The 15668-nt window shown below is 42.2% G+C and overlaps 2 protein-coding genes across 2 annotated transcripts; one reads left to right on the top strand and one right to left on the bottom strand.

Moving 5' to 3' along the window:
• Nucleotides 1-371: 371 nt before the first annotated feature.
• Nucleotides 372-5178, top strand: nkrf (NFKB repressing factor). Its single transcript, XM_080525777.1, has 3 exons — nucleotides 372-649; nucleotides 1669-1790; nucleotides 2173-5178. The coding sequence occupies exons 2-3, from the start codon at nucleotides 1703-1705 to the stop codon at nucleotides 4455-4457; spliced, it is 2373 nt and encodes a 790-aa protein (XP_080381903.1). The 5' UTR covers nucleotides 372-649; nucleotides 1669-1702; the 3' UTR covers nucleotides 4458-5178.
• A 1614-nt stretch (nucleotides 5179-6792) lies between these two features.
• LOC308153417 (ubiquitin-conjugating enzyme E2 A) lies at nucleotides 6793-10803 on the bottom strand. The gene is made up of 6 exons (XM_080526560.1): nucleotides 10621-10803; nucleotides 10179-10259; nucleotides 9893-9918; nucleotides 8200-8289; nucleotides 7992-8080; nucleotides 6793-7796 (listed from the first exon to the last, which is right to left on the bottom strand). The coding sequence occupies exons 1-6, from the start codon at nucleotides 10662-10664 to the stop codon at nucleotides 7668-7670; spliced, it is 459 nt and encodes a 152-aa protein (XP_080382686.1). The 5' UTR covers nucleotides 10665-10803; the 3' UTR covers nucleotides 6793-7667.
• Nucleotides 10804-15668: the final 4865 nt, after the last annotated feature.

Raw genomic sequence — 15668 nt, 5'->3', positions numbered from 1 at the left:
GTTTGAGACAGGACCTCGGATATGCTTGGCGCAAACAATAAATCCATCTGACGGTGGAGACGTAGAGCGCCACCTGCTGGTCTAGCTGTTCACAGCCGTCAGCAGCACCATTCAAATGTCCAGGTTATTTGTTTTTAAGGATTTCGACGAAGAATACCATCAACTCATACGTACCCAATAAAGGCCAAGAATGCACACGGCAGACACTATAACATCAGTTAGTAATAGATAGATGGATAAAAAAAATAAACAGTAAAAAAAAAAAAAAACGGTAATGATCACTCACGATGCAGCCGAACAACTCTCTTCGAGCAGCGTGCTTCGCTCCACGCCCGCGCGTGAATTGACGCAATAGTCGGAATGGAGGAAAATGGAGGGATGTGTGTGTGATGCCATGATACTGTAGGAGGCCTGCATACAGTTCACACTTCATACATGCCATCGGTTCTAATCCAGGCTCACAAATAGCTTCTAGATAGAATCAAGTCACTTAGCTTAGCTTAGTTGACAGTTAGCCGTGATAATATGGCATTCCCCCCGTTGCCCCGGACAGCGGATGTAGCCTAGGTGATCAGAGGCTAGCAGCGGCTAGCAGCTAGCGACCCACAACCAAGGACGCAGAGGGACAGACGGCGGAGCTCCACTAGAGGTAGGAAAGTAGTGTCTGATAGCTCAATAAATACCTTCAGATTAAACCAAATGTCTTAAAAAGATCAGTATCCCTTTGACGTTAACACTGTTTTATTTAGATGTATTCGTAGTCGTAGGCTAACTCAGAAGATGCGTCTTTTGAGTATCAACGAACTAGCTAACATAAAGCTAGCGTTGTTTACTAGCTGCGTCACTGGCTGTCTCGCCTGCTAGCCGGCTACGATCGTCTCGTTTGACCAGACCTCGGTTATAACCTTTGATCTGCCGAGTAATGTACACCGCCAAGGGTTCGTTGGTGTTTTTTGTTGTTGATCGCGACACAATAGCTACTGCGATTGTTAATTTGTAGCCGACACAACGATACATTGTTGCTATATGTGCTATGCTAACTAGCTTCTGCCAGCTAATGTCTGATAGCGTTGTGCTTGCTTGGCAAGTTGTGTAGTCGGATCTTGTTATAATCCGAAAGCTAATGATGTCCACATTGTTAAATAGGATAGTTAAAGAATCGCATGTGTAATAGCAAATGTATCGTTTAGCCTGGGAAATGGCTACATTTAGTGTAAAGCCAGGCAGATATCGGCTGGATCTACCTCCTAGCTAAAACCCACAAGTCTTGGCGACATGGTGGCCATGCTGCAGAGCTAGCAGCTTGTCATCCAAAGCTTTTGATCCAAACCCCCATGGACAGACAGAGGTGCAGTTGAGATTCCGTCTAAAGCAGCAGTTCCCAAACTTGGGGGTCCCCCAGAGAAAATCGAACTAACCTCTATGGTTTTATAAATAACACAAACAGTTGCATTTTGTATGAAACATTGCCAGTATATTAGACCTGGCTGTAGCCTATTGTGCAGAGTGTTGGGGTTCATATCCAACCAATAAGAGCATATTTGATTTCAACTTGCATATCCACTTAACACCACTACATAATACATATGTCTGTTGTGACTTGACAAGTGAGTGAAACTCAAATTTCTTTTATCTAGATACATCTGACACATTTGTTTTTCTTTGAAGGTATGGCCCTGATCTGACGTGGAAGGTGCAGGAGATGGACGAAGGGATAGATATTGGCGAAATGCCCTCTTTTGAGCTGGTTCCAAGTGAAGCAAAAAAGCGACCCAATTCATCAGATGGCAGTGAGTAATTTGGTTCTTACTTATTTGTGCAGCTATAGGCCTACACCGTATACAATTACATGTGTACTTCACTTAATTAAAACATACATTTATACAATTATGAAGATTACTTTACATAAGATGTGTAGGCGCATAAAATGAACTATTGGTCATTAAGCCGAAGTGACACAGCTATACTTGCCAGCCAGACTTTATAAAAGCAGTCACAGAGCTAGAGAAGGGGAAGAAAATAATTTTACGTATGTTTTATATGTAAAATATGTTAAATGTTATTTATTTTTGTCTGCAAAAGTTGCGAACAAGTGGGATATGTTGGGAAGTGTAGGAAAGGATTTTTGCAAAGTAAGCTAATTATTCTCTCTCTCTGTCCTGTTTATCATAGGAGAAGAGCCCATGAGGAAAATGCCTGTATCAAAATTTGGTTCCAGACCGCGTTTTGAGCCTGTGCAGTTTGTTAGTGGTGGAAGCAGTGGTGGCGGGTCTGGCAACGATGAGAAGGAGAATGACAAGGAGCGCCGGAGGGGGGAGATGAACAGCGTGAGGCAGCGGGACTCTGACCGCCCCTCTTATGGTAGCAGCCGAGGTCAGGGCTCCTCTGCCTCCAGACCTGCGTTCGACAGGGTAATGCCGTACGGTTCTGACTCTGCTTCTTGGACTGATCACAGAGATAGAGATAGAGAAAGAGAGAGAGACAGAGACATACCCCCAAGTAGCTCCTCCAGTGGTGCAGGTTATGGAAGCAGGGGTTCCACCTCAAATTACATGGCAAAAATGCAACAGGACTACACGGCCAGATTTGAGGCCCACGGCTCTCGGCAGCCCGAGGACTCTTACTCTCAAGGCTTCAGGTCCGGTGGTTATGGAGGGGGCAGCCGGTCAGGGGGCTGGGATTCAGGACGCCAGGGCGTAGGCTTCGGTCATCAGGAGAGACCCTCGTCCAGCAGAGCATTCAGCAGGGTGTATAGCAGCCCAGGGAGGAGCAGCCCCACCCCCTCCTCCGTCTCTGGGTCTTCTTCACAGCCCGTCCCTATAGCTCAAGCCACAATGGCGGAGAAGCAGAGGTTGATCACTGCAGTGGCAGAGTCGATGGCAGTCACTGCTAGAGACCCTCAATTCATATGCGGATCCGACACTCCTAACTATAACTTCATGCTGAGCCGCAGTATTCAGGCGTGTAAGACCAACCCGGAGTACATCTATGTCAACCTGAAAGATATCCCTCCAGCAGACTTACCCAAGAACAGGAAAGTGCCGACCGACGGCTACGCCTGTGAGCTGAGATGCCAGTGTGTATACCTTGCTACTGGATACTCTGGCAGCAAAAACGGTGCCAGGGACCGCGCGTCAGAGCAGGCCGTTAAGCTCTTCTTGAAACAAGTAGAGGTCCGTGTAGTGCAACGGAGATACCGCCACTCCATGGTCAATGATATTGTGGTGTGCCAGATGCACTGCCCTACCCCGGCCTTCCTACCTGCATTACGCAACCCTGAAGATAAGCCGACACCTAGCTCCAAGGGGCAATACGAGCCTGACAAACGCAAGCACTGGACAGAGTTTGTCATAGTCGACAACGCCCATGATGCCATCTGCATTCTCAACAACTCTGCTGCCTTCAATCGCATGAAGATTGACTACAAGTATGACGTGGTCCCCAACAGCAGCGCATGGCAATGTAGTGTCTATCTGCAGGACGAGCTGGTGGCACAGGCCAAGGGCAGTAAGAAGACCTCTAAGCATACAGCAGCTGAAGACGCTCTTAGCAAACTGCGCACGAACCAGGCGTCTAGGCAGGAGCAGCAGCAGCAGCAGCCACAGCAGCGATGGAACCACCACTCAGATCCAGCACCAAGTGGACGCTTTGGTGGTGGCGGTCATCACGGAGGCCGGAAGAAGCATTTGAGCGAGTTGGTTATCTTAGAAAACTCTGATAACGCCATCTGCATCATCAACGACACTGCCCAGTTTAACAAGGTGGCTGCTGATTATAAGTTCACTGTGCTACCAGACCACCGCTGGAGGTGTGAAGTGTATCTGGAGGATCAATACGTAGCGGCAGGCATCGGACTCAAGAAAACAGTGAAGCATATTGCAGCAAAAGAGGCCCTGGCTACACTCAGACGGACACAGGCTGTGGTGAAATCCAACCTTAGGAAGGAGGGTAATGCAGATGCCATCTCCCGCCATCAGATCCTCGCCCACTCTGGCGAACAGGCCAGTAGGCAGGAGATAAAAGAGGATAATATTGGGAACCAGCTGCTCCGGAAGATGGGCTGGAAGGGCGGCGGTTTAGGCCGGGAAGGGGAGGGCATCTCAGAACCCATTAAGGTGAAAGAGCAGTTCTCCAGAGAGGGACTGGGTATGGCTATGGCTATGAACAGACCTGGGAATCAGCTTTCCAAACAGGACATCGAGGACATCATCCGTAACTACGCCGGCTCGGACCGCCAGGACGACCTGCGCTTCTCCACTGAGCTCAACAACGAGGAACGCAAGCAGATTCACCAGATATCACAGAAGTATAACCTTCGAAGTAAGTCATACGGATCAGGCCGGCAACGCTTCCTCATTGTAAGTCGTAAGGTGCACAAAGACCAGCTCATTGGCCAGCTCCTGCAGGAAGGACAGGTTGGACGATACGAGTTAGTGAAACCTCAGGCCTCACACTGACTGGATGTGGTATATTTGCCAAAAAACTTTCCAAGCCTGTTACCACGGAACATACACACTTGATGTAGAAAGTTCGGTAGGCGAAGTTTAATTGTCCGTTGAAACGTATCAATCATGTAGGCTTGTCTTTTCGGGAAAAAATTCAGTGGTCCCTGCATTCCTTTTCCTGGAAGAATATTTCAAGCATATTTTGCTTCAGCAGGGGCTTTTGAATACAAGTACATATTTTTGGTGTCATTGTTTTAAGCCTGTCATTCCACAATTTTGTTGTCTTCTGTCAGTTTCACATTTGCACAATACGCTAAACTTAAAATGCTATGTGCCGTCATGTCCACAGGCTTCTTCATTTAGAAAGTTAATTAAAATGTCTATCTTGACAAAAATATTTTACCAGCGGAATGTTTGAAATCTTTCGATTCTTTTCTTGTTTGATGAACATTGTTGTTAGTTTACTTTGGGGAAAGTGATGAATTATGAAGAGGAAACATTTCTCACATCTGTCATATTGTATGGATTGATACATCTATTCCACAATACTTGCAGTGTTGCTTTTATCCCTTGGATAAGTGGAGATCATGTAAAAAAAAAATTGAAGCTTCCTCCATAAGAGGGAATTTGATATACTTGACATGGTTAATGCGCAAGCTGTGATCTCTGTGAAATGTCAGATATATTAGTCTATGTGGATACCGTTAACTTGTCTGCTTGTTTTCACAGCTGTAATACCTATGAATAATAAATTAAATCTGATTATCGCCGACAGACTGGACTTGACTTTGTGACTGAGTTGTCTTGAATGCTTGTACTATATTCAAGGCATTCATAATAAAATGTCAGTGCTTATAGTTGAAGGGCTCAACTTTATCCAAGGGTAGATGATCCCACTGTGATTTTGTAGACAAACAGAATATTTTGATCCACTGGGATCTTTGCAAGGTCAACTGAAACAATGAAACCTCACCTTCAAGTCTTACCAGTTTATTGAAGCAGATGTGATGTTGTTTGAGTTCACCTCATATCCCACTGGGATTGAAACAACTATTTGTCTAATATAAATCAGTGACAACATTGCAAAACAAATGGCAGACAATCCCTTTTTTCTTAACATACAAAGAACCAGGGACAATAATGTATCATGTGCATATCACCCGTACTTAACTATACAGTGGCTTAGTATTCAGACCCATCAATCCACACGCAGTATGACATAGATTGACAGAATGACAAAGCATAAACCATAAAAATAAAACTTCAGTACATTTATTAAAATTGAAATGCAGAAATACCTCATGTACATATCATGTACAAGTATCCAGACACTTTGCAGTGACACTTAGATTAAATGCAAAAATGTCATCAACAAATCACTGAATAAGTTCAATTGAGCCCATCCATGCAAGCATGTATATAGTCCATATTGGTTTCGGAATTAATATCATTTATTTGCAAAGGAATCAATTACACACCAGATGTCACTACCATCTCATACCATTTCATAATGTTCTCTTGATCCAGACAAACTGCCCAGTCCCTGTCAGTGACAAACATACCCATAACTTGATGCAGCTACCACTATTCTAAATGAGGGATGATGCGGAAACTGCATTGCATTGAATGTGCTGGATTTGCACTAAACTTAATGCTTTGTAGAAAAAATAAACACATTTACAGCCACTTTCTTTACTGTATCACTTGAAGTCATTGTTCACAATTATGGATATGAGATAGATTATTTACCATTAAGGGATCCTTTTTGGCCACTTGGTTGTAGACCAATTTTGTAGAGTGACTGAGATGATGTTGTCCCATCGACTGTGCTTTTTCCTCTCCACAACTTTGTAGATTTTTGTAAGTCTTCCCAGGCCTCAGGGTTGCATTCCTGAACAGTTTTGTTCCTCCATTTATAATGACAACCTGATCCACAGGATACTGATATTGAATCCAAAATTACATTAACTACTATCCTTGCATTAAGATGGACTCAATTCAAGTGATTTGTTGACATTTTTGGATTTTAGCTCATTTTAAATGTCAAAGGGTTTGAATGCTTGTGTTTGAGGTATTTCGGTATTTCAACTTGAATAAATCTACAGAAATGTAAAAAAACGTTTTAACTTTGTCATTCTGGGGTATTGTGTGTGGATTGATGGCAATTTAAATTTAGTCTATAACAAAATGGAGGTCTGAATAGACACTGTATAGCCATTGTATAATATACAACACCTATACAGTGTCTATTCAGACCGCTTCACATATTTTTTATATTTTATTATATATTTATTCTTATTACGGTATATATTATTGCAAGGATTAAACTCTTAAGAACACAGGATGTATATTTCTTTTATTTACAAGAAATAAGAAAATGTACAGTTTGTTACATGGGTTACTAATGCAAATTGTACACTCTGAAAATGTATGCGCCTTAGAAAATGTTACTGTAGAGGATACTACATTAGAAAATGCAAACACAGCATCATGCCCGGTATAAAATAAATGTACTATAAATGGAACTCAAATAATAGGGCACATAGAGATCTTACTTTACACACACAGCCCCTGCACCAACAATGTACATTCTACGTTCTGTGTATGAAGTAAAAAGCTAGTCAAGAATTCATAGAACACTCAGTTTTCCGGGTCAACAATCTGGTCATCCTTACATTGTTTTTGTTTTTTTTACACTGTAACAATACAGGGCAAATACGAGAGGCCACAAACAAAACCCTGAAAACACAAGAAAACACTCATGAGCTTGTTCATTTGAGAAACAGCATTATGATCACACTGCAAGCACCTCTACTTAAATGTTAATCTTCAACATCCAACCAACCCATATTGTGTGGGGAAAGAACTTAAAATCACTACAATGACAAGATACAAAAGTTGTTCCTGATCAAAAAAGAAGAACATACTTTTGTGGCAGGTTTAAAATAGGGGGGAAAAAGACATCGCAAGTAACCCAGATATAACACAGTACATTTACTTTGATGAAGATGTGCTTTTGTCCAGGAGGAGTATTCTGCATGAAGGGAAACCACAACACAACAACATACAAACCTAGCAACAGTTATGGAACAGACAAATATACTTAGGAGAAGGATGATGAAAACATGATGTGTATTTCATTTGTTTGTGAGATGTTTTTCTTGTTTCGTGTTTTCTTTTGACTTGAGGCTCGATACTGTTAATTTGTGAACGGTCAAGGGGTCAACAATCACGCCAACTCTGTTCCACGATGGCAGAAACCCTCTTCTCATACTCCCGCTTGTTCTCCTGGTACAGCTGAGCTGCCTGGCTGTTGGCTGGACTGTTTGGATTTGGCTCATCCAGTAGAGACTATAACAATAACAGACATGTTATTAAGAATAGCTTTTTGGTACCATTTCACTTTCAGCTTGAATATTTAAAAACACACTTTTAAAATCTATAATATTCAGTTATGTGATGGCAAATTAAAGTACATCAGATCACCTTTATACTCATTAATCAATGACTAACTTATCTGTATTTAACAATGTATGTTGAGAATACCTGTATTGAAGTTAAGATGGAAGACACATCATAGGTTGGACTCCAGCGGTTCTGAAGAATGTCCAAGCATATACTACCATCTGCATAAACTACATAAAACAAAGAACACACAATTATACCCCTATTATACCGTAACACTTGTTTAAAAACATGAAATGCCATTTCTCATATTTGGGGAAAAAGATGACACAATGTGAAGGTAATTTACCATTTGGATGAAACATTTTGGAGACAAAGCGCACTGTTGGAGGCTTATTAGGATACTCTTCTGTGAATTCTATTGTGAGTTTGAAAGTTCCTGAAAACACAAGTTTTAGTGTAAACACAGAAAGCATAGAGGGAGATATGTAATATGACCTTCTTGAAATAATCATGGTGTCCTAGTCCCATTAGAATCGATGCATCATTCGAGACGGCAAGCACATTTAACATTCATGTTATTAGCCTTTTACGGTCATAATATGGTCTCCACTCAAGCAGGCACAGTGACTAGGGTTGGACCGGTAGAAAGTGTTATTACTGGTAGCATAGGGTGTACAAGCTTACACTGGTATAATTCCGACCACACAGTCCATACAGTTATTTTGCCATTACACCCGACATATGAATAAAATGGCTTATGCAGCGCACAAGGTGTGGTCAGTCACACTGTGGGAGATTCTGAGCCTGCTTCGGTAGCCAGAGAGATGGGTAAAAGGTGCTGAAGCTAAGTAAACAAGTACATGCACTCACTGCACTTCTAGAGCTATGATGGTGGGATCCAATTACATTTTCATGGGGGAAGCACAAGTGGTGGAAACACAACACACACACATAAAAAAAAAACTCTGGTGTGGAGTGGGACCTGGTCTCTAGTGGAGCAGAGTAGGGTGTGCTCGGTTGTGCCGCTGGCACAAAGGTTACACCCTTTTAAAAAAAATGCTTAAGGTATTACCCGGGCAGCAGGTATTTTGGCCCAACTCTAACAGTTACGATCATGCACCATTACTGGCTAGTCATACGCATGATACATTATGTCTCGTAAGAGTAATGGGCTATGAGGTTTAAGTATAGTCAGCTGTCAGCTTTTATTTGATGGTATTTGTGTAAATATTGGCTTCACTGTTAAGAAATGGTTTTATACATTGTCCCCCTATTTCAGGGCACCAAAAGTAAAGGGACAGATTCATAAAATGTCCAAATTAAGCACTCATGTTTAGTATTTGGTCAACAATCCTTGCAATCACTGCCTGAAGTCTACGACCCACTGACTGGGTTTCTTCTCTGTTGATGCTCTGCCCAAATGATGTGACGGAACACACCCGAAACTCACACCGACTCACCACCAGAAACACCTGTTAAGCCAGTTTTCCCGTTACTTTTGAGGTCTTAAAATAGGGGGACTATGGATAAAAAGTGTTGTCATTTCTAAATGGTGAAACCAATATGTACACAAATGCCTCACTCAAATAAAAGATGATAATCTCTTCTTTCATCTCATAGCAATTGTTTGATTTTAAATCCAAACGTTTAGAGCATAGAGCCAAAAGAACTTACTTATGCAGGGCACTGTTTTTGTAGGCCCAAAAACTCATGAGTTACTCCATTTACAGTCTATATTTTCCTTAACTGGCAGGGAGTAATCTCAGCTCAACCATGAAGCAGATTAAAGGTTGTCCAGCTCACTCAGATGCTGGATTGAACAAGACTACGATGAACAATAATCTCTTGTCTAAGAAGTCTTGAAATATGCTCCTATAAACCTTTGATCATAAATAAAAGTTGCTAAGAAAAAAATACAAACAACAAAACTTTACATGGTTAGTCAAAGGCTCGACATTTTACAATAAGGCAGAAATAAGCTACATTAACACCTTTCCGTTAAAGTAGTATCACATTGCATAACATTTCTTAATACTTACCATCTTCGAAAGGTGTTCCCTCTGGTCTAAAGGATGGAAAAATAATTTGTCAACCACAATATTATCAGTTGCCCAGTCAGTTACCCAGTCCATGTGAGACATGGAAACCACCACATTTCTAATAGATAGATCATCACACCAGTTGCACAAACGTGTTTCTGAGGTTCGGGACGTTCAGGCCAGGGTGATTTGAGCAGGTCATTGGTGGACAGTAGTTACCAATACATCATCTGTGACACAAGCTTTGTGCTCTCCAGGAGGTAACTCTTTTAGTTCAGTTACTTACCCAAAAATGACAGCATTCCACACCATGATATTATTTTCTGATGGGGCCCCACTGACTCCGGCTGGAGGGTCCTCTTGAAGTCTGAAAAAAAGACATCGCTTGTTAAATACAGAGGCTGCCTGTAAAGATCAGCTCGCTTCACTTAGATAACTAGTTAACCAACTATGTTGGGCAATTTTCAACGAGACAGGATGTGAAACTTGGAAGGACAGCACCATTACATTTCTGGATTCGCTTTTGTAATAATGGTAAACATTTTCCCAGCTTTGACTTTTGAGATAAGATAGCAATAAAAGCTATACATAGCATTTTGATGTGTGAAATCTCTCTGAAGTCGCCCCTTAATGAAGTTGGGAGGGTGTTACGTAGAAACAGAAACAACCGGTGCGACTGCTAGCTTAGCTTAGCTAGCTGGCCCAGGTCTGTTTTCACTGTCGCTTACCGTTTAAAATCTCTCATTAAACGACGTCTTGCTGGGGTTGACATCCTGTTCAAACGGAACTTGGAAATGTAAACATATGGTTTACAATATCGATGTTTGAAAACGTATCAATGATTACACTATAAATACTGTATTGTATTTCCCCACGAATGTATCAATCTGGTAGGCTGGCTCGCCGCCTGTTCCTCTCCCAGGACGTCAGGGGGCCAGGACGGTACCACCACTAGAAAAACACAGGGGCGTGAATAACGACAGGAAGGAAATGGCTACGGATGATTGACATTCTTGTCATTTAGAATTATAATACACCGATTACATACATTGTTCCTTAAATACTCACCAATAACCTCTATTTCCCCCAATGTATAATTCACCATATCAATGGTCAACAATGTTTGAGTGAACCCCTCTGTCTCCCTCAACTGTTGGGTCAGTCCTGTAAAAAAATTACGTCATATGTTCAGCATCCATATTTGGGTGTGCAAGTCATCTTTTTACAAACACTGTAAATCAGCATGTCTATGAATTACCGGCTACTTAGGCCTAATAAAGATGTAATGTCGATCACATGATATTCAACTGCACAGCATCAATTTAAAATGGGTTGTGAACAGACCAATAATTCTGTGTGACCATATGAAGGCAGTCCTATTAGGATTAGAATTGAGTATAGTGTCCTGGGGGGGAAACTACCCCAACTAACCAAAACCTGCCTGAAAGACAATTTGAAATGCAGTTCGTTTTCAGATTCACGCTGTTGACAATTCATGGTTGATGATATGCATCCACAATAAAATCAATGACAAAAAACTACCCTTTAAGTGAAAAGTTAAGGCAAAACAGTCAATTCAAAATTAGCACGCCCCCCCCTATAATGTATGCACTGATAGTATTTTCATGCACACAGCTTTAAATCAGAATCAGAATTGCTTTTATTACATCCAATGTGCAGGTACACAAGAGTCAAATTCTTTGGCTTAAATTCTTCAACATTGGCATTGCAGCAAGATACAAAATAAAGATACAAGATCACAATAATAAAATAGAAATAAGTAAAATAGAAAGTAAAATAAGTAAAGTAAGTAATAATAAAGTAACAAAGTGATAGAGTGATGGTAGTTGTACTACAGCGGGACCAGTCGTACTGCAGTAGAATCAGTAGTGCAAAATGCTGTACAGGGTACAATATGATGAAATGCAATATGATACAATATACAATATAATACAAATATGATACAGTACAGGTAGTCAAGTAGTAGTCAGGTAGTGTTCAAGTAATCAAGTAATATATAGTCTTATAATATAGATTATGTTTGTAGTGAGAGTGTGGATGGTTTGAGGGGGGACAGTCTTTTGTTTTCTTCCGGTGCATTTCCCCAGGAGCTGTTTGACTTCCTCTGTAAGTATATTGGCTACACTGTACAACTGCAATAGCCCTAACCTTGACCCTAACCAACACCCGTTGTACTATGTAAGAATGCAGTGACAATGAGTCATAACAATAGACTACATGTTATAATACAAATAATTGCATGGTAATAAAAGCAATACAATATGTGGGAACATTGGTTCTGTATGTCATTTCAACAAATCAGATGAAAATGAAAACCTGACAGTATTCTCCCATAGTTACTGCAATGAGTCAGCATATCATACCAGATAAAACAAAATCTCACATTCTGTTGCTTGATATCCCGATGATAGGCTTATAGTTGGGGGCCTTAGGGATATTTTTGTGCAAATGTGTGCAAAAGCACCAAATTTGGCCCAGATGTAGCTCAGAGTATGCTCTAATGATTTAGCCAGGGCGCCCGAGCCAACGACCACCGGGGTCGCCATGGCGGCCAAATCAATATGGCCGCCTTCTGAAAAAGGTTTCGGCTATAACTTTTGAACCAAATGAACTAGAAATGCAAGCCTGGTGTCTATTTTATGTTTTTTGACTATTAGAAACACATTAGAAGGCTTATATTCATGATTGGGTGTGTCTGGACCCCTAATTTGCATAATGCCATTTTTGTTTTTGTTTGTCCTTGTCCTTGCTGTGACGTATTGCGTCGGTCTTGCAGGGGTGATAGGTGCCGTCAAATGCATTGTACTTCTGACATTGACATTCTCGGTTGCAGGTTGGCATCTTCTGTATTAGTTGCACAGGGTTTGAGGAACTCTGGACCACGGAGGACGGTATCATTGAACACTCGTAAGGGTTCAGCAACAGATGTTGTGAGACAGTTGGACAGGAAGGAGCCGTCAAATGTGTGGCCTCGTTGTAAGCAGTACTTGTGTAAAACCAAGGCAGCCCTCAGCAACAGAATTGCCTCATCCTGAGCCAATTGTTCCTCTTAGCCACTTGTTCCTTGTTTGCGATGTAGGTTTCCCTCCCCTTCTGGTGTTCACTCTATTCAGGCAGATAGCTGAGGAGATGTTGCTTGAATGTTGTTGTGTGGGGTTCATAATCAGACACAAACACCTGCGTTCTTTCATAAGGTTCCTGTAGAGTTGCCGTAATAGGAGATTGTGAAGGAGGATCTGAATCCTCAACCAGAGCAACAATTTGTGCAATAGTTAGATGGTCAAAGGTTGTCCCCCACTCACTGGTAGATGCTTCCCCTTCTGACACCCTGGCCTGGCAGTGTCATGAGATGCTTGCCGTTTTGATGCATATCGCAACATGAGATAACATTTGGCATGTATTACACACCTGCTGCGTGCACATCAGAAGCTTGTGTAACTAATCTACCAAGAAGCTAAAAATGTTTACAGGATTCTGCCCAGCTTTTCAGATTGGAATCAACATTATCTGTTACTGCCTTGTGAAGGTCATCCATATCTCCCCCTCACATATGAATGGTCTTGACTGATGATGAATGATGAATTATAACTTACGTGAGGGAGAAAATAGTAGTTGTACACGTTACTGTCCATCTTTATGACTTGCACACAAGCATGAAGTCACCCTTAAGGCTTTATTGAAACGATGTTTAACTTATGATTTACTAGCACTTGGGCCCGTGGTGGTCGTGGTCCCGAGGAGCGGGGCCCCTACTGCGAGGGGTGTCCCTTATTTCTCTGACTGAAAGGTGGCAACCTAGTTATAGCCAAAACCTTTTTCGGAGGGCGGCCATATTGATTTGGCCGCCATGGCGATCCCAGTGTTCGCTGGCTCGGCGCCCTGGCTAAATCATTAGAGCATACTCTGAGCTACATCTGGGCCAAATTCTGTGCTTTTGCACAAATTTGCACGAACATAGCCTCATATAGCCCTAAGGCCCCCAACTATTAATAGTTCTTGAGGCTGAAACAAAGGGTGCAATTGAACTAAAGAAAACAACTCATCGCATTGAGGTCTACAAGTGATCCCTCTCACTCGCATGAAGCACAAACGGGCACTGGATCCTTAAGACAGTACAGGTAGTCAAGTAGTAGTCAGGTAGTGTTCAAGTAATCAGGTAGTGTTCAGGTAGTCTTAGAATATAGATTATGTTTGTAGTGAGAGTGTGGATGGTTTGAGGGGGGACAGTCTTTAAAATTAGTTTTCTTCCGGTGCATTTCCCCAGGAGCCTGATTTCTTGGGGGACATAGCTGCCTGACTTCCTCTGTAAGTATATTGTCTACACTGTACAACTGCAATAGCCCTAACCTTGACCCTAACCAACACCCTGTACTATGTAAGAATGCAGTGACAATGAGTCATAACAATAGACTACCGGTACATGTTATCAGGCTGTAGGTACAAAAATAATTGCATAGTAATAAATGCAATACAACGTATGTGTGGGAACATTGGTTCTGTATGTCATTTCAACAAATCAGATGAAAATGAAGTAGTCAGGTAGTGTTCAAGTAATCAGGTAGTGTTCAGGTAGTCTTATAATATAGATGATGTTTGTAGTGAGAGTGTGGATGGTTTGAGGGGGGACAGTCTTCTGTTTTCTTCCGGTGCATTTCCCCAGGAGCCTGATGTCTTGGGGGAGATAGCTGTTTGACTTCCTCTGGGTTTTAGTCCCAAGGCTATATACCATTTCCAAGGCTATACCATTTCCCCGAATGTTTGATTTGGGTGGCTGCAGTCCTTGATAATCCTTTGGGCTTTTCTGGCACACTGGTCACTGTAGGTGTCCTGAATGGAGGGGAGCTCACAGGCGCTGATCTTCTCGACTGTCTGCATTACCCGTGGCAGCACTTTACGGTTTTGGGCAGTCCAGTTCCCCTACGAGGCAGTGATACAACCTGTCAGGATGCTCTCGGTGCTGTCTCTGAAGAAGGCCCCTAGTATCTTAGGCCCTAAGCCAAACCTTTTCAGCTGCCTGAGATGCAAAATGCGAGATGCCAAATTAGTTGTGCTTTTTCACCACCTGGTTGGTGTGTTCATCCCAGGTGAGGTCGTTGGCGATGTTAACCCCCAGAAACTTGATGCTGTTGATCCTCTCCACAGCAGGCCCGTTGATGGTGATGGGGTCTTGTGCCTGCCTCTTTTTCCTAAAATCCACCACCAGCTCCTTGTCATGTCGGCGTTGAAAGCGAGGTTATTGTTACCTATTGGCCGACCTCACTTCTGTAGGCCGTCTCGTCGCTGTCGGTGATCAGGCCAATCACTGTTGTGTCGTCGGCGAACTGCTGATACCTGCTATTATAGTGCTGCATGTTGGTCTATTGTACTTCAAACAACATAACTCACAACTGGGCAGGTTGCATAGGATTCAAAGCTTCTCTCAGACATCCTAATTTATACATTAATTCATAATACTCTTCATTCAGAGTGATCAAACAATCCCATAGAGGTCAGGCTGCATACAGAATCATATGCAGGTCAGCTGGTTACCTGGTTAAACGAGCGTCACACTGCCCTACCTTGTAATTAGCTGAGCAAGATTCGCTGTCTTCTTGTTTCGCATAATCATGCACAAGATGATATAAACACTGTACCTAATTGAACACTAGGTGGTGATGAATTCCCACAAATGGCGAGCATTACTTTCGCAAACAAACAAACAAAGGTGTTTTTACAGTTTTTACTTCAGCTGTAGCCTAGTGGTAGTGATAAAGTG

Source organism: Nansenia antarctica (genome assembly GCF_963989245.1).
Source record: "Nansenia antarctica genome assembly, chromosome: 3".
NCBI lineage: Eukaryota > Metazoa > Chordata > Actinopteri > Argentiniformes > Microstomatidae > Nansenia > Nansenia antarctica.
Note: the sequence above shows the minus strand (reverse complement) of the source record. Positions and strands in the feature narration are given on the sequence as shown.

Coding starts and splice junctions, on each gene's coding strand:
- nkrf (XM_080525777.1), top strand. CDS start 1,703: ATGGACGAAGGGATAGATATTGGCGAAATGCCCTCTTTTGAGCTGGTT. Junction 1,791..2,172: donor ACCCAATTCATCAGATGGCA/GTGAGTAATTTG, acceptor TGTTTATCATAG/GAGAAGAGCCCATGAGGAAA.
- LOC308153417 (XM_080526560.1), bottom strand. CDS start 10,664: ATGTCAACCCCAGCAAGACGTCGTTTAATGAGAGATTTTAAACG. Junction 9,919..10,178: donor TGGAATGCTGTCATTTTTGG/GTAAGTAACTGA, acceptor TCCATCCTTTAG/ACCAGAGGGAACACCTTTCG. Junction 8,290..9,892: donor GGGAACACCTTTCGAAGATG/GTAAGTATTAAG, acceptor TTGTGTTTTCAG/GAACTTTCAAACTCACAATA.